This window comes from Manihot esculenta, chromosome 18 (assembly GCF_001659605.2).
Source record: "Manihot esculenta cultivar AM560-2 chromosome 18, M.esculenta_v8, whole genome shotgun sequence".
Taxonomy (NCBI): domain Eukaryota; kingdom Viridiplantae; phylum Streptophyta; class Magnoliopsida; order Malpighiales; family Euphorbiaceae; genus Manihot; species Manihot esculenta.
The window spans coordinates 8,888,759-8,907,768 of record NC_035178.2 but is presented as its reverse complement, the minus strand read 5'-3'; the positions used below and the strand labels follow the sequence as shown (position 1 = coordinate 8,907,768).

General features: G+C 34.3%; 2 protein-coding genes and 1 pseudogene across 19 annotated transcripts; all 3 read left to right on the top strand.

Annotated features, from left to right (window-relative positions):
• Positions 1-455: 455 nt before the first annotated feature.
• Positions 456-9,545, top strand: LOC110606736 (ras-related protein Rab7). 2 transcript variants are annotated; one of them, XM_021745698.2, is made up of 8 exons: positions 456-550; positions 640-696; positions 807-833; positions 1,257-1,356; positions 1,460-1,606; positions 5,069-5,149; positions 5,223-5,368; positions 9,119-9,545. In XM_021745698.2, exons 2-8 carry the CDS (start codon positions 644-646, stop codon positions 9,180-9,182), a joined length of 618 nt encoding a protein of 205 aa, XP_021601390.1. In that variant the 5' UTR covers positions 456-550; positions 640-643; the 3' UTR covers positions 9,183-9,545. The 2 variants fall into 2 exon arrangements, with proteins under 2 accessions (XP_021601390.1, XP_021601391.1); XM_021745699.2 differs by having other exon boundaries at positions 491-532.
• On the top strand, positions 9,369-11,168 carry LOC110606191 (annotated as a pseudogene).
• A 1,623-nt stretch (positions 11,169-12,791) lies between these two features.
• LOC110606891 lies at positions 12,792-19,010 on the top strand. 17 transcript variants are annotated; one of them, XR_002486580.2, is made up of 10 exons: positions 12,792-13,019; positions 13,101-13,152; positions 13,239-13,312; positions 13,446-13,547; positions 14,218-14,361; positions 15,941-15,992; positions 17,191-17,250; positions 17,907-17,993; positions 18,669-18,742; positions 18,835-19,010. XR_002486580.2 is itself a non-coding variant. In XM_021745873.2 (10 exons), the coding sequence occupies exons 1-9, from the start codon at positions 12,895-12,897 to the stop codon at positions 18,713-18,715; spliced, it is 762 nt and encodes a 253-aa protein (XP_021601565.1). In that variant the 5' UTR covers positions 12,792-12,894; the 3' UTR covers positions 18,716-18,742; positions 18,835-19,010. The 17 variants fall into 17 exon arrangements, 10 of the variants coding, with proteins under 10 accessions (XP_021601565.1, XP_043809417.1, XP_021601569.1 ...); XR_002486579.2 differs by having other exon boundaries at positions 18,664-18,742; XR_002486578.2 differs by having other exon boundaries at positions 17,191-17,264.

The window sequence follows — 19,010 nt, the reverse complement described above, 5'->3', positions numbered from 1 at the left end:
AATAAAAATAAATTAATGATTAATTTAGTTTATCAGTTAAATTATTTAAAATAATAAAATATAATTAATGTACTTTTATTTATAAATTTAATGATTTTATCATTCTTGTTTAATCAAATAAACTATAGTATTCTAATAAATTTTAAAAATTCGAATACTATTATTATTTTAACAATACTAATTACAATTGTAGTATTCTGATATTAGTTATTTTGATAAAATGAATAATTTTTGAACACCCACTTAAATTAATACACTTTATTATAATTGACTTTATTTTTAAAAAAATTAAAAGTACGTAATCAAACTAAATGTACTCATAATAATTAATTTTGCCGGCAAACACAATAATTAATTATTTTTGTAAAAAATTTCTAATTTTTAATCATAAATAAAGGAATAAAAACAAAAAAGGCAGATCGATATTGGCGCCCCTTTTTTCTTCTTCTCCTCTTTCTTTCTTTCTCTCTCTCTTTCTCCTCCTTCCCTTGTCTATCTCTCCCTCTGGCTGTCTCCATAAAAAGTTATAACAGTGAGAGAAATTGAAAAGGCTAGCTTTTCTGCTTTCTTTCTTTTCAATACTTTCCAGTTTTGAATAGATTTGTGATCGTTAATTTCTTTCAATTTTTGGCAATTTAGCGCCATGTCAGTGCGGAGGCGTACCTTGCTCAAGGTGATCGTTCTCGGCGACAGCGGGTACGATTTCTAGGGTTTTTCTCCGGCATTTTGTTTATTTTCTTTGATTTTGGTGTATTTGTGTAACGAAACGGAAAAGAAATTTCTAATTTGTTTTTTGTTAATGTCAGGGTTGGCAAGACGTCTTTGATGAATCAGTATCCTCTTTTTAGCTACGAGTAGGATGTTCTGTGATTTTTTCTTCTTCTTTTGATTTGCTCTTTGCATTGCTTGGATTTTTTTTTTATAATTTTGTGGATTATTGTTGTTAATTTAGATTTTGTGTTTCTTAGTTTCTGTCTCGTTTATGCTTTGCGTGTTTTTGGATTTTCTTGAATTTAATTCATATTTTACTATTGAATTGTGTGATCAACGTGCTAGAATGAATGATATCGTAGAGATGACAATTACTTTTAAGCAAATTTAGCCACAGATTAGGATTTTCTTTCTTTCTTTTTTCTTCTCCTTCTGTTATTGTGATAAGCATTTTTTTCACTCTTAATTAGCCACACATAAAATATTACACTCATTCTACTTTTTGATTGGTTGGTTTAGTGTCTGTTCCCCCCTTAATTACTTAGATATGTGCATAAGAAGTTTAGTCAGCAGTATAAAGCTACAATTGGTGCTGACTTTGTGACCAAAGAACTTCAAATTGATGACAGGCTTGTCACCCTGCAAGTAGTTTTATAGCTCACTGGTTCTTATTTGTTTAATCTAAATTCAATTTTGGAGTGTTTATGAAAATAGCTTTTGGTGTTGCAATAAAATTTCACCTGTGTAGATTTGGGACACAGCTGGCCAAGAAAGGTTTCAGAGTCTTGGAGTTGCATTCTATAGAGGTGCGGATTGCTGTGTGCTGGTTTATGATGTTAACGTGATGAGATCGTTTGACAATCTTGACAATTGGCATGAGGAGTTCCTTAAACAGGTTCCTTGTAACTTTTCTCCAAAATATTCTAGTTTTTGTTTTTTTGTGATCCCTTTTCTTTAATATTTCCATGATAGCTCGCAAGTCTCAACCATGACGTATAGCAAAAAGCATTGATATGAGTGATAGCGACTCAATGAAGTGTAATATTGGTTTGGGATGTAATGCTTGTTGATAATTTTTAGCTCTGGCTTTGATGATGGTTCTAAACAAAGGAGGCTTCTTGTGCCTTTATTATTTACTCATCACTTCCGTAGAGTTGGGTTTCAATCATAGATCTCTTATGTATCCAGCTAATATTCTGCTAGCCAGTTAGCTATCAGCTTGAGTTGTTAGAGTAGAACTTAATTTCCACCTCATAGTTGGCTTCCTTGGACGCAATTATATTAAGAGAGTGGACTACATAAGGCTTCTTGTTGTTCTACTCCGTCCTCATTTCTAACTTTGTTTATTTGTTTTTACCAATTCCAACAGTGTCTTTGGTCTTGGAGCCGACGATAGCTACTCTATGACTTTCTTCCCTTTATCAGCGGAGGGGGGAGTGGCTAGCGGAGGGGGGAGTGACTGTCCTCGTAGGCTCTGTAGTATGAGGCCGTTTGGTAGCACTGCCTTGAGTAGTAGGCTTTGAACGCTTGCTGGCTGCCTCTCCAATCACTACGCCCCCACAGCTTGAAGAAGCGGGACGTCCAAAGGAGCAACTCTAGTGCCCTATTCTGAACTGCCCCCAGTAGACTCGCTGAGTGCCATGGGCTCTTTGAAAGCTAGTATAGGAGCAGCTGGAGTCTTGGCTGGAGCTGGCGCTTTGGCAGGAACAGACGTCCTCGAGACTGCAGACCGAGAACTCCTTGTTGCAGGCACCGGTGCCAAAGTAGGGGCAGTTCAATAGTTCGCAGTTGCTGGGTCTATTGCTTGAAATACCTCTCGGGTCACGTCAGCCATCGTCTTATTAGCCTTAAAAGCTGCCAAGGTCGCCTTTATGCTCTCTCGAGACAGGGAAAAGTTTTTCGGGAGCTTGATATTATCCATAGGAACAGCAGAAGCTGAAAAAGAGATGTCAATCCAGTTGGAACTCAAAATAACAAAAAAAAAACCTAACAAGGAGGAAAAACAAAAAAATAATAATACCAGCTTCCGACAGTCTCGAAGATTGGACATAAAAAGGCAGATTTAGTCCAACATGGTCAACCTGGGGATAGTCCAACATGGTCAACCTGGGGAAGCTGTTGCAGCCCTTAGGGGCTTCCTCCCAAGAGAGATCAACATTCCGGTTGATCCTTAGCTTTTTTTCAGCTCGATAACCTTTCAGCTCGACAATAACCCTGCCTGGGGAGCAAAGTAGTAGAATCCATGGTTAGACCGGACAATGCAGAAGAAGGTGGAGAACAAAGCGACAGAGGGGGCAAAACTCCAATATATACAAATAGACTCAAAACAGCACATAAACAGAATGGAATTGGGAGGCAATATACGGGAAGTCACTCTGAAGTGATGGAAGACCGATAAAGAAAGGGACAATAGGAAAGGTCAGTCCGAATCTGAAATCGTGCTGCTCAACAAAGAAGACCAAGCTGGGCACCTATTAAGCCCGCAGGAGGTGGATGGGGAAGAACAATCCTTTCGTTAGGAAGGCAGTCCTAATCCTATAAATCTTTGTATCAGCGTAGTCGCTAGAGAAGAAATCGGAAAGGGAAGAAGGGCTAATGAAGGACACCAAACCCACGACATCGGTGATTGTAATTGAAGCCATGAGAAATGTAAGACGTAGCTCAAACCGAGAAAGCAGGGGTTACAAAGAAGAAGAAGAAGAAGAAGAAGGAGAGCTAGATAGCAGAGGCAGTGCAAGAGAAAGAACCATGAGTGAAAGCAAAAGTGCAAATTTGAAATGGGTAAAGGCAGGAAAAAAAGCACTCCTAGAGCCGTGCAGTCCAATTGGAGCTTTGAGATTTACCCCCTTATTAATCATGGAATAATTAGCGAACGGGTAAAGGGGCACTTGATGTCTATTGGGTCTCGGATACCCTAGAACAGTTAAGCCCATGTAGGGAGGCTGGACCGTAACCTCGTCAAAACTGCTATGCGGGTCCACCCACTAGCACGCGGCTCTGACCTCATGCAAATAGGCTAGATAGAATAGGACTCGGGCCCGTCGTAGGGAGATCCAGCTCAATTGATTTGATGGGTTAGTGGGGCAACAGACCCTTACACATCCGGGTTCGTATCCACATAGCGCCGGAAGGAAATTAAATGGCCGCCTGATGATGGGAAAGGGCACAATACATCCTTACGTACGACTTCGTATGATAATAACAGGGTGTACCAGTGTAGGACGACGGGTATGCGTCACTAGAGGATAAAGAGGAAAAGAATAAAAGAAACAAGGAATGAGCCAACCAAGCCAAGTTCACAAATACATACCTTGAACCTACCCTTTATTGGATCTCAGGACATTTGGTCTCGTTGAAATTGACATCCCTTGAACTTGTTTTTTTCATTTCTTGGCATCTTGCAAGTCTTTGTAGAAGGCAATGCATTTCAGGAAGTGACGACTTATTGATGGAGATATGCATAATGTTTAAATTGTAAAGCAAACTGATGAATTAACTTGATGCAATTTGATTTTGATCAATTAACTTGGTTGAATTTGGTTTGGTTTAAGGAAAATGTAAGACTTCGGCTTGTGAAGTGAGAAGTGAAGAAAACTCACTTTTTTTATGCAGTTGGTTTATTTTAGTAGTTAGAACTAGAGACAAGTCACATCTTCACTGAATGTAGTAGTAGTTAGAATTTGAAATTTGAGCTTTCTGCAATCACTTGTATATTTTAGTTACTTAGTATCCAGATTTGAGGTTAGGCAATTGCCAATGGGCCACACAACAAAACCCCCCTCCGCCCCCCCCCAAAAAAAAAAAAAAAAAAAAAATATATATATATATATATATATACACTAATGACCAAAAAAGGAGAAAAAATTTATGTGGTTCAGTGATTTGGCTATATCCATGGAGAGACATCTATGATTTTACTATTTAATGATAAAATTACAAGCACTTATTTATAGATTGGTAGAATTTTCTTGCAGAATAGGGGAACATACAATTGCAGAAATACCCCCAGTTGCACAGCATCTATGCAAAACCACTCCCTTCTCCCAATTACTTGGAACTTTTAATGTGCAGTATTTTCTCTGAAGATATGAGCCACAAACTTAACACTCTGATCACATGATGTCCAAGATTTATTTTAATGCTAGCTTGAATCCTTCACGTGGTGCATTATAATCTTTCTTTGTTTTTTTTTGTCTCCATCCACATATTGATTTCTAACTCTATTTAACAATGCATCTTATGCTTTATACTGACTATTCATCCTGTTGAGTTAGACCATCAGCTCTAGCAGTTGCAGAAAATGCCTCCTTTTCTTGTTGAATAATCTTAATGTGGTTTTTATTTCTGTTGCTTCCAGGCAAATCCACCTGATCGCAAGATGTTTCCATTTATATTGCTTGGAAATAAGATTGACATTGACGGTGGAAATAGTCGAGTGGTAAGGAAATATGTTTTATTGCTAACTAGATCCTCTTTGTTTCTCAAATCCTATTCTAATTTTGGCTATACAGGTTTCTGAGAAGAAAGCAAAGGAATGGTGTTCTTCGAAAGGAAACATACCTTACTTTGAGACATCCGCAAAAGAGGATTACAATGTTGATCCTGCATTCATGTGTATTGCAAAGTCTGCTTTAGCCAATGAGAATGAACAGGACATGTAAGTTTAAGTTGTCAGATGGTGTAGTTATTGGTAATGATAACTACAGCTGTTGGTTTAGAAGCGAATAGCAATCAGGCACTCCATGAATATCCCTTTTTTTCTCAATTTATTTCTATTCATATCATGCATAAACATTGTTTCCATACACATTTATGAGCTATAGACAATTTATGTTGAAACATTATGTGAGATCTAGAAGAAAAAAAAGAAAGAACCACATTAAACAATAACCTTCAGAAGAGAACCACTCTTTTACAGTGTGAATAACTGTGCAAAACTTTTATCATGTGGAGCACTTGTGCACATTGGCACCATTAGCTAAATTGAGCAAAGTCTCATGTAGTATAAGAAAAACTCAGTTCATAGTTTTCCTGCAAACAGAATTATTAAAAGCTTGACTTTTTTTTAAACCTCTAATCTTGCATAACCTCTTGTGGGGTAAAGTGCCCTTCAGTTATTTTCAGCAGCTCATAAGAGTTTATAGAAGTGGTGAGCTGCTGCCTTCTGTTTTTCTCCCTATCCTTTTCCTTTTTCTTTCTAATTTTACTTTTTTAACTATGAAAATGTTTTCATTTCAAATTTTTGGTACCATTGACTTCTTGTTTGAGGGATTTTAGGTCATGACCATCTCTCTCTATCTCTCTAAAGGGGCAATAACAAGTACTGTTCATCAAAATTTGGCTTTCCATTTTAGTTTCTCTCTTAATCAAACCTAATAATCCTGAGCGTACTACTGCTGCATTAGCCTATCAATTAGATATGTACTACAGACTAGTGTTGTCAACCATTATTACAATAAAGTAACATTTTTTGTTTAGCCATTCTGGTATTGCGTGCTCTGTAAAAATGGTGCTGCACTGCTATTTCTCTGCATGGTACAAATTTTGGATTGTCATTGAGTAATTGGTGGAAGGGGCATTTTTGTGTAGCTTGAAAATGTTTATGAGCATATTGTAGTGCTTGTGGTTGAAGAGAAACAAATTTGAATTTTGTTTTAATTGATGCAATTTTCTTAATGTAAGGAGAAGATTACACTTTAATTTATGGTAGTTGCCTCCATAATTTCAGGGATAGTGTTCTCCTTGATTTATGCATTAGTTTGTTGATCTATTTCTTGTAGCCTTTTATTGTAAATATGAGTTATATATTATGTAAGAAAAAGAGATTTGAAGGAAAATATAGTCCTTTTGGTTATTCCCTTCATTTTTTCATCCTTCTCCTCATCCAGTCATCCTAATGTAATTCTTAAACTTTAACAAGGTAATAGAGATTTAAAATTCCGGGCTTCCTTTCTTTTTTCCCACTTAAAAATTCTGCTCTTCTTCTTCACCATTTCAGAGTTGGTTTTAATATCTCATCTTATTTTCCCTCTTCTGCAGTTTTGTTGGGAATTATTTGGGTGTTAAGTTTTTCAATTGTGGTGTTTAAACTTCTGTCTTATAAATCTTTCTCTGTTCTTCTTTCTTCATTTCAGCCGAGAGTTTGAGTCCCAGGCTATTTTCTCCAAATTGTCATTCTAGCCAGGATAGTGAGTCCCTTCTCTAAAATTGCTTTACTATTTTTCTTCTATTCTTCAAAGCAGCACCAAACCATCGTCTGAAAAAACAGAGCCAAGGAGACTTCTCTTTGCCTCTCTCAGTTACTCTGTTTCTAATGGAAGCAATTACCCAAAGCTATTCCATACCTATTAGTGAAGCTTCAAGTCTTAGTAGAGGAAGAGAATATGAGAAGAAGAGGAGGAATAGAAAAGAGAAAAGAAACAAAACAAAAATCTGCTGATTGCTGGAGGTGTGCCAGCAGTAGAGGGAGAAAAGAAAATAAGAGAAAGAGAGAAGAAGGAGAAGAGGAGAGAAAAAGACATGCCAGTTGTGGGATTTAGGAGAGCAAGAGAGTGAGATGCTGTTGGAGCTTTGAATAGAATATAAGAGGCTCTAGAGTTTTATGTTTAAACTCATTAAAACAATAAAAAAGGTGCCTTTGCATTAGAGAGGCGGGGACCTTTGGCACCTTGTGCCTGACGGCTGATGCGTCCCTTCCCCAGGGAGCGTGCATCATTTCCTGGGCTAGGTGAGGAAAGGGCACCTCACCTCGCCTGGTGTCTTGCTTGGTGCCTCACAGCTCCTTTAATAACAGTGACTTATATCCATAATCTTTTGGTCAATTTCACTTTCAAGTCTTAGTCTTTTGTTCATCTTTTCGTTTTTTCTCCGTATATTTTTTGTTGTGGTTCTCTTGTATATGCATGGTTCTTGCCTCTTTTAAATCCTTTCCTTTTTTTTGCCCATCAAGTAGGAAAAATAGATTTAATATATATCTATAGCAAGTTTAACATGTGAAAATTTGAAGATTTAGGAGAGCAAGGAAACCTGAATTTTGAATTCTAAATTTTGAGGATCTTGTTGTATAAGGAAACCTGAATTTCCAAACTCCAAGTGCATCATTTCTCATTCTTAAGTGTCTTTTGATTTTTCTGAGATGTTGTCAGAGTTTTCTTTTCCCATTAAAGTTGCAAGTTATAGCTAAATTTTGTATGAAGATGCCATCATTCTGGAGGAAGTCATCAGCCATGCCAAAATGTCTATGGAGTCTCGTTATTATCTTAATCAGCTAACCCAATTAACATTTGATGGTTACCAAGCATGGTTTAATTGCTGAATTAAACTGAAAGAGTTAGATAGGGGCCAATGTTTGGTATGAATCTTGGAATCCCAGCCACAAGATGCAAACTTGAGTTGTGACACTTGTGACAGTAGTGACTTCACAGGTAAGTGCTAAAAGGTTAGGACCCTTCCAAATTCTTGTCAGAGTCCCACTCAAGAAGGGCTATAACCAGATAATTGTCACTTAGAATTTGGAGGGTACCGGTGAAGTCAATGGGACATGGAGTGAGTTTCCATTTTACTAACTGTGCTATGGCAAAGGTTGAAACTCGAAAGGTTGTTATAGGTTGGATGAGCTGATAGTTACCTTTCACATTGATGAATGCAGTAACAAATAATTTCCTTGATTAAGATAACAGGTATCCCTATCATGAAATGTTCTTATTGCTGTTTGAGTCTCATTAAGCATATCAATGCTGCTGTTTACATCCTATCTTAGGAAAATTGTCAACAAGGTGGCCTTTTTCATTATCTTCTTCCGAGTAGAAGTGGCAATCTATCTTCAAGTAACATCAGATATCCTTTTCTTTAAATGATTTTTGTTGGGGTCCTTCTACAATTTGAAGTTCTGGAATAATGATTTTACTATTATTTTAGAACCTGGTGTCTACAATTCAAATTTCATGTATTTGTCAGATGCTGGATTTCAAGCATATATATATATATTTAGTTCTTTGTTATTAATATGAAGGACCTGCTTCGTTGGTTGACCTTTATTTTTACACTGATATACACTGCAACTTTGAACTGTATATGGATTTTTTTCCAGTTCCTTTGATTGTTTATTTTCAATTACTGAGCATGGTGGTTTTATTTTGCTAGTTATGAAGTGCTAATATGACAAATTTCAGTCCACTTGTTCCTTGGATTTCTTGGTTTTCACTGCCTGAATGCTCATACTTTGTGCTACATGTTATTATTAACTTTTTAAAACAAAAAAATTGGCTGTGCTTGTATTTTGTGCTGCATGGTGTGTATATATATATATATATATATATTTAAAAAAAAAAAAACTGAAGCCCTTGAAGCAGCCCATGGAATTTGTTAATGACCTTTTTGAGCTGTATTGTTGTAATGATGATTGCAGATACTTCCAAGGCATCCCTGAGGCGGTTACCGAGAGCGAGCAAAGAGGTGGCTGTGCATGTTGAAGTGGGATAAATTGATTTGGCAGACTGGTTTTTGAAGTTGCCTAATTCATTCCCTTCCCCCTTTTTGGGTGGTCCATTGTGATTCAATTTTTTTGTTATCTTACACGATGTATACTAAAGCTTTCGAGATTGAGATGTTGCTTGACCGTTAAATTGCCATTTTGAGAAGTATTATTTTTGGTAAAGATGAGTTGTGAATCCAAACTCCAAACATGTAGAATTGCATCGATTGATTTACCAAGAACAGCTGGTGTGTCTTGGTTTAAGAATTGGATGCTTTGGAATCTAGTTCTTGGAAGTTTTGGACTTGAAAATGGATCTTTAAGTTTGGGTAGTTTATAATAAAGTCTCCATTTGGTAAAATCACGTGATTCCTATTCTGTTAATGGAAAACTATTTAATCTGCGAGAATTTGTTAAATTCTCTGTATTTTGTTTGCATTATAATGAATTTTCTCTTATTTTGCATGTGGATGTAGGCTGTCATGTGATTATAAGATTATATGCATAAACTTAGATGCGTTCCATGTGTTTTAATATAAATAAATAGGGTTTTAGCATAATCAATGGAATCTTCTCTCTATTTTTAAAATATTTTTATTCTATTCAAACAGAAAAAAATGACCTAAAATATGTGAAAAAGGAGTGAAAAATAATCTACATTAAATAAGCATTCTTACCATGCATTAAAAAACTTATTTTATGTCCTTTCATCCTTTCGTTTTCTTTTACCTACTTTTTCTTTAGGAGATTATCTTAATTAATCATATCAATTCATCAAATCGTGAAGATCTATCTATATACTAGTTTATATGTTACGATTACAAAGACATGTATACAATTAGTTGTTGTATTAGAACTTCAACGCCACAATCCTTGCGCTATCGTCTTGTAAAAAGTAGGGCCGTGTTTCTCCAAATGCAGATTCGAGAAAGGGGATGTTGCTGTAACACTTTATTATGCCTACGGGTCTGTGAAAAAGTTCGTTGAAGCTTACATTACTCATGCTAATGGACGTGTGATCGAAGTTCAGTTGTCATTTTTTGTGAAATCTAAGAGGAAATTATTACCAAATTTCAAAAAGCCTTGGAGAGAGGAAAAGAGTGAGAAGAAAATGAGGCTTGTGGTGATTGACCATATGACTTCCATACCTAGTATGGTAATTTCTGTTAAAAAACTGATTAAAATTTGCAGAGAGGAAAGTGTAGATCAAGTGTTTGTTGATGCAGCCATGGGATTGAATGTGTTTATATTGATATGAAAGAAATTGGAGCAGATTTTTATACCAGTAATTTGCACAAATGATTCTTTCCCCCCTTCTGTTGCATTCTAATATTCAAGAAAAATCTAATGACACAGATGATGATGATTTGCATCACCCTGTAGTATCCTATGAGTATGGCAATAGATTGGCTGTAGAAAAGTTCATGGGTTAGAAATAGGGAGTCACTGCTCAATTAGTAGTTCCTTTACTTTTTGAATTCATCAATAGATTCTCAAGTGGGATTGATGGAATCATGAAGAGGAACCACAAGGCTGTGGGGGAGATGAGGAAGATGCTGGTCAAGGAATGGGGGACTCATCTTGGTTGCCCGCCGGAGATGTGTGGAAGCATGATCATGGTTGGACTACCTATTTGATTGGTATATAGATAGATCTTTAGGATTTGGTGAATAGATGATAAGTAATTTGGCCTTGCATATCTCTTAGAAAAGTAGGTGGATGAAAATAAAGAGAATGAAAGAAAATAGGATTTGGTGAATAGATGACTATTTAAGCCCTAAAACAAAAGCCTCCTAAAGCACCAAAGCCCAACAAGAGCAACCATGACATAAGGCAGACCCAACTAGAAGACCTCACCAAAGACATGCAACCCAGAAATGCATAGAAAAAAACGGCACAAAGTCTACAAATTCCAACAAGAGCACCCAGCTTTAGGAAGGCTTCAGAAAAAGCACCGGCCATGGAAGAGTTAGATCTGAGTCAAGCAAACATTAGGTGGCAAGTAGAGCTTTTTAAACACTTCTGGCTCTTGAGAGACTAAAAATCGAGAACAGGTAGTGCTGAGAACGTTTCTAGAAGGTACTGATCCCTAAAAACAAACTCGATGCTCATCACATAGTCAAATGCTAATCTAGTCAAAAAAATAAAAATTGGTCGAAAAATAGATACATCTAGCAAAAGAGATAAAAATTGGTCGAAAAATAGATAAATCAGCATTTGCAAAACTCAAAAAACTAAAAAAAAACTAGATTTATCCTCTCAGGATGAGGATTATTCGGTTTAAATCGAAAAAATCGATTGAATCGAATTAATTTTAAAATTTAGTTCGGTTTTTATTAATTCGGTTTGGTTCGATTTTTAATTTTAAAAATTTCGATTATTTCTGTTCGGTTTGATTTTAATCAGAAAAAAATTGAAAATATCAAACCGAACTGATTAGTAATAATAATATATTATTTTCAATAATATAGAGAAATTAAATTATATTAAAATTAAAATATTTTAATTAAATTTTAAAATATTAAAAGTAAAGTGTAAAAAATAAAAAATTTATTAAAAATCGAAACCGATCAAATCGAATCGAATCGAATCAAATTGATTTTAATTAGAAATCAAATCGATTGGTTCAAATCAGTTCAGTTCGATTCGATTTTTGATCAAAATCGATTTGATTCGATTTATATAAATACTAAAATTTTGATTTTTAATTTATTCGACTCGATTCAATTTTAAATCAAACTGACCGAATGCTGATTGATAGTGGAGAGTACCCCAACAAAATTCCTATATCACATGCAAGTCTTCCGAATTATAATTGTAACTAAATATAAAATTTTATATTTTTATATTTAATTTGATAAATTATCTTAAAAATGAACTATAATTATAATAAATTTAAAAATTAAAATTTTATTATTTAATATTAAAAATTTTAACTATAATTATAATTAAATATAAAATTTTAATTTTTTACGTTGAAAAGATGAAAGATATGTATTTTAAAATTACTTGTAGTATTTACAATTACTAAAAATTTTCTATGACTGTAATTGATAAAATTAGAAAATAGAATAGGATTTTTATTTCTTAGGCCTCAAAAAATAAAATACTTAATAATGAAAAGTCTTATATTTACCATTGAATGGAAGTATATTTTATTATTTTTTAGATATAAATTAATTTTATATATAAAAATAATATTAACTCTTAATTTTAATTAAATAATATATTTTAATTAAAAATAAATAATTCAATTATTAAATAAACAGTAAACATATTCCTACATTAATTTTATTTTATTATAATAATTATAAAAAATTTACATGAAACATGTTAGTATTATTTTTACATTAATATTAAAGGTATGAGCTATATATTTAATAATTTATTTATTTATTTTTAAAATTAAATATATTAAGTAATCATAATTAAATGAGTATTTTCACATATAAAATTAATTTATATTTAAAAATAATAAAATATTATATAATATGCTGTTGAATTTTCATGTTTTAATTTTTAAAAATTTAAATATATCCATAAAAAATTTAAATGTTAGAAAACGTGAGCTTTTTCCCAATATATATATCCTCAGCGACGACGTGTACTCAGCCTCCTCCACTACTCTGAGTCTGACTATTGTCTGTGCATATAACTTCTCAGCTTTCTCGTTTCCTCTTGCAGAATCGCAGAAGACGCCAAACTTAGCAATGGCAATTCAATTGGCAGCTTTGCTAAGAACTATTTTCTTTGTATTGGGTTCTATAATGGTGGCCACTCTCATCTACACTATCTCCATTGATGGCCTCCCCTTTCGCAGAGACCTTCTCACCCCGTAAATATGACTTTTATGTCTCTCTTTCTCTGTCTCTCTGTGCCCTATTTTTCTTAAATTTCTGTTCTGTGTTGCTTGCAGTTGGATGGCTGCTACTTTGGTTGATTTCTACATCAACGTTGTACCGTTGGCGGTACCTGACCTTCAACTCGGCTTTTTCTTGCTTTTTTATGCATGGAAGTTTGTATTTAGGAGTTATAGAAGTTTTTGTTCTATCAGGCTTGGATTTACTACAAGGAATCAAACAGTATTAGTGCAATTATTTGGATAATTCTCCTTGTATGCCTTGGCAGGTATGTTTTCTGGTTGTGCTCTGATTCATCTTCCAAGAAATGATCATGAACTTATTCAAAATACTAGAATCAGAATTTGATGCTGGTCCCATGTTACATCTTCATTTTTTGACCTTGGTTCACTTGTCTGCAGCATTGCTACTTGTGCCTACATTTTCATCCAATTTCTTAATTTGTCACCTGAAGAATCTTTAAAAGACCCCATTTACCATGTTCTACTGCGGCATGAAGAAAGGTATGTACACAGAACGTCAGATATGCCAATTTTGGGACTTGTTCTGGAGCAAATTATTATAAGATTTAAGATTTGTTGTACAGGAGCATGTTCCGTGTCTATGTTGACACCAGCCAAAACACTTTTTCATGAATTAATTTGCCAGATTCCTATTGTTTATGTTCAACTCTTTGAAGCCTCAAGCATAATTTAATTGACATCCTCCATGTGAAATATATATATATATATATATATATATATTTCACGTTTACCTAGTTTAAAGCTACAATTATAAGAAGGTTTGATACTGCTGAATAAACAACTTCTCACCAGTTAGCCCAAATCATCTTATGGCCTGTGTATATCTCATCTTCTTCATGTCTGTAACTTGGATATTCTTAACTTTCTCTACCTATACTTGTCTCTGTATGTGCTTTTTTGCTTAAGAAAATTTAAGAAGTTACTGGGTCACTCATCCTTTTATTGCCCTTGTGTGTTATTCTCCTCTGCAAGTCCATTGACTGGATACAGTAATAGATTGTTAGAGAATCTTTGAAGGTAGTGTGATTCTCTGTGTAGTGTATTGAACTTTCTTCTTTTGAATGTTGAACCCTCAACCTTTTCCCACTCTCCTCTCTCCTCTATATCTCTAACATAATTACTCATGCATTGACAAGTCCTCCATTTTTAGGGATGGAGTGGAAAAAAGGAGTAAGCACCCCCCAGTTGTAGTTGCAAGAATTGCTTTCAGCAGTTTGGGTTGTTTAATGTTGGGAACTTTGATCTACACTTCTGTAACTGATGGTTCTCCTTTTCGCAAAGAGGTCTTTACTCCGTAAGTTCTTAAATACCTTCTATCCCTTCTCTTCTTTTTGAATTATATGGTATAATAGAATCTAGTGTAGTTGAGTACTGATTTTGAGAAGAAAAAAGATGGTATATGTGCTTACTAATTTTATTTTGAGGAATTGTATTGTTTTCATGCTAGAAATTTTTGCTGATAATCCTTATTCTGGCAGGAATAATATTTCTTTGCTGAGATAGATTTTGCACCTGCAGTGATAATAAGCAAATTCTTTTCTTAGCTTTTCAATTTTTTCCTGCAAAATATGCTATAGTCTAGCTTACTCTTTTCTTGTATAGATTGGGCCTCAATCTACTTAACTTTCAAATGGTGAGAGAGTTTAGTGACAATGATGAATGATCAGCCAATTGTTTGAAATTCTGTGCACTGATCTTGAAATGGTTGAGTGATAAGCTAACGTATTATATGTTGTTATTTATTTATTTATTATTAAAAGTATGTGAGATTTAGGGTTGGGCTAGGAAAAAAGGACCGTATTTCTCTAGTATATCCAGATTGGCTAGGAACCAGAATGGGCCAAGAAATTGTCATCTCATGACATGTTAAAAACCTATTATTTTATTGTGTTGTTTGCGTAGCAAGGAAAACAAAACCCCCTCTTCAACCACTCTATGGAGACTCTACCATTATGTTGACATCCTTTTGCTTAAAATATGGCTAAGATTATCTTAGATGCACACTTATTGAAATTGGAGTAAAATGTACATGATTTTGTGGGTCCAGATTATTTGGCTATTCTTCTCAATCTCAACTTCATTTTTCAACCTGTTGCCGTGATGCCCTTAACTGTGATGTAGCTTGAACTCTGTTTGATTTGGCAACTCCTTTGACACACCACTCTGACTCATTGAAAGAAAGGTATCATGGTTCGCTGGTTTCCTGAGTGTGTGTTTTGTTTTTGTTTTTTTGTTCTTTTTTATTTAATTCTGGGGTTGGAGGGGAGGGACAAACTGTTGGCAGAGGTGAAGTGTTAGCTAACATTCATTTCCCTCATCTTTCAACTCCATGAATTCTTTACATCAAAAAGGTGTTTTGAGACCAGAAGAAAAACAATTTTCGATGACATCTTTTGCTTCTCTCCTTCCATGAGGAGAGCCATATATGATACAATAGACCTAGTTATATGACTTTACTTGTTAGTTGTTGGAACGTGGAATGATAGACATGTACTGTAGTACATCTTGTTCTGCATATTTTTTTATTAGGAATTTAACAGCATTACCATATCGCTAAATTTAACATTCTGATATGAAAATGATCCCCTAGGTTCCATATTGCACATCATAGAGTGGTTATGAGTATGCTGGAATGTTTTGGGTTCCCATTCCTACAGGAAGAAAGCTGACTGAGAAAGGAGAAAATTACCTTTTAAGCTGGCTTATAGATATATATATTTTGCTGAAACTTTGATGATGGATGTCTGCGCAGTATTATAGATTTGTATGTTTTTCATGTTTTTGTGGTGTACCTAAATTGAAAATATCTGCTCTTTGAAGTTTGAGACAGTATTGTCTCAGGTGAATGTAATTTATCGCCAAAATGTTTGCAGGTGGATGGTTGCAACATTAGTTGACTTCTATATCAATGTTGTGTCTATTTCGGTATGTCTTAATTATTCCAGTCTTTAAAGATCAATTATCAGTTGAAAGTTACTGTTTATCTGCTTTGGAATGGATATATTTCACTATTACATGATCAGAGGAGTCACATCTATACTGGATATGCAATGATTCAATTAAGTTTCTCTACTAATGTAACCTTAAATTGAGTCAAATGGAAGAAAGGGATTCACAGAACTACTTAGCTAGATTGAAATTGAAAAAAAAATAGCTGAGTTGGGCTTAAGCATATTAAATAAAGATTTGTCTTATAGTTTCGTTGACAATGTGTAGTGGCGAGTTAGAAATTTAAGTTAGGGGAGGGCAAAGATCTGGTAAAGTCTTTCACTCTCTTTTTGTTTCATCCTGACCTTAGTTCCCTGTAAACGTGTCTATACATATTTGTTATATTGTTTAATTTCAAGTCACGCAAAGAAATTTCTAGTTGTAAAAAAATAGTATACGAAAACATACATGCCTTAGGATTGTTGTCGTATTATAATTTTTTTTTCTAATGTTTGTATGGTTGAAATTTGTTATGGGTATGCTTGCAATGCAATGATCTAAGAAATTTTTTATACTAATGTTTGTTAGCTCTAATTCATGTTTATGCCTAAGCAAAAACTCAAGCTTTGCTCCTTGGAATAAAAGAATGGTTTGACTAGACATTTGAGTTTTGGAGTCATGTGGATGTTGGACGGTTTCTGCAATAAAAACAAGAATAAACTATTCTCCTTTCTTTTAACTTAGTTTAAATATATGTAGGCATAATTATTTAATGTTGTTGCTGAATTATTTAATAGGCTGAAATATTATTTGCTTAATAATGAGTTGAAATGATGAAATGGGCCAAGCAATTGAACTTGGATGCTAAAGATAAAATACTTGGGCTGGATTAGCGGGGTCAGCATTAATACTGGATTAGGGAGGGCAGCATGATACTCTAGAAAAGAAATTCCATGTGGATGATTAAGAAATTTTGACTTTGGGGGGTGGGGTTGCAGTTGTTCAATTCATTGGTTTAGGCTAAATAATGTGCAGTGTGCACCCCTACCTGAGAACCTCAATTTACAAGTCTTAATCTTCAAATCACTGCCACCTTGGGCATTCGCGATATTCAATAAATATATGTACATTATCATAAGTATCTTGTTATATGCATTATTTTGAATCAGTAATGTCATTTTGTGTTTGAATTTAGGTTTGGTTTGTCTACAAGGAATCAAGTTGGATTCATTCATTGTTGTGGATTACTTTATTGGTATGTGTTGGCAGGTAATACATCCTTCATAGTTTTGGCTCTTAATTGTAAACTGTTATTTATTCATTGAAGAAGAATAGTCATGTTAAAAGTGCAGCTTTTGATGGAATGCATCAACCCACCAGATTAACAAATATAGAAGGAAAGTAACCTTTTATGTGATGAAAAACTAGGAACTGAGTTGCACAGGCATTTTCTTCTCCTCGTTTGGCATTATTCATTTTGCGAGAAAAAAAAATTAAATGAATTATTTTAAAATCTTGCAAGATTTCTATTTCTTTTAAAATGAATACTTTTTAAGTTAAAAAGAGAAATAAAGAAATTGAATTCTTTCTTGATTCCAAACGGAGGGTCTATGTTGCTCATCTTGTCTACACCTCAGCTAACATCAGCATGCTGTATGTTATTATTAATAGAATTCAGTAGTACTGATGCTGATGTGGAAGTTTCATATAATTATTATAAATATATCTGCTCCTCAAAGATACAAGAATCTAGCAGAACACAGTGGAATTTAATGTATGAAAACTTATTTGATCAGTAAGAAATTGCCGGGCACTTTTCTTCTGCATAATTTTTTGCAGTCACCAGAATTTGCATGTTGTTAACACTATATTGATATCAAGAACAGATATTTAACCATTCCAATTTTTCAGCGTTGCAACTTGTGCCTACATTGTCATACAGCTTTTGCAGCTTGCTTCTCAAGATCCTCTCTACCTAGTTTTATTTGCTAAAGACAAGTGAGTCTGATGTAACTGGTTCTGTTTTAATTTTGTGCACTCTTTGTGATCTGGGGTTTATTACCGTAAGCAAAAGTTTCTTCTTTTTTTTTTTTTTTTCAACTTTTTCCTTGATATTCCTGACGACTTGATGCAAGAAATGACTATCTTTGGAGGAAGTTGCATTTCTTTCTTATTAGTTTGAAGGGTGCACACAGATGGCTTATTTGTGTCAGGACTTCCATAACTGCATTGAATGTGGAAAAATGAAAATAGGCACCAATCTTATCTTACACTAAGGACAAAAGTGTCGAACTACTCATCCCAACACTCATTAGTAGATATTTTTTGCCATATCTAAAACCAATTCTTCATCCCAACACTTGATGGGGATAGTCTTTTGCCATTTAGCTTATCTGAAACCAATTCTGCATCAATTCAGCTATGTGTATATATATATTCTCGTACCATGAGTATTTGATGAAGTGAGCATTAACAAGCAACCTTCCAAATAAAAGTGGAAACTATCAAGGAACTCATAATAATACAATTCCCCAAAGATCCTGTACAATTGGCTATACTTCTTGTGCTTATAAAATAAAATATTTACATTGCACATTCTACCCACTTTTCCTTTTTCAAATAAATTTTCATTTTTGATGAACATCTAAGAGCTGTATTGTCCTTGTAGAGCAGAAAACAGGTATGAGAACTTAGCAGTGGGAAAGCAAGGAAGGAATTAGTCGACATAATCAGTTTAGAGCAAAATGGTATGCTTATAGCTTTAGCTTCTGGTTTGTCGTTTCAAATGTTAATTAGCTGTCAAGTTGTTTGGCAGATTGAATAATCTTATCCTCAACAGGTTGAAGCAGTATAATTACATTCTTAAATACTCCTTGGAACAGTTTACTACAAATGTTGAGTTTGAGATTATGGGCAAATTTGTAATATTATCCATGTATTAGAGTGTATGATTTCTTATGAGAATATGTTCTTTGTTTACCCAATAGTGATATTGCCATTAATTTGTTTCTTTCA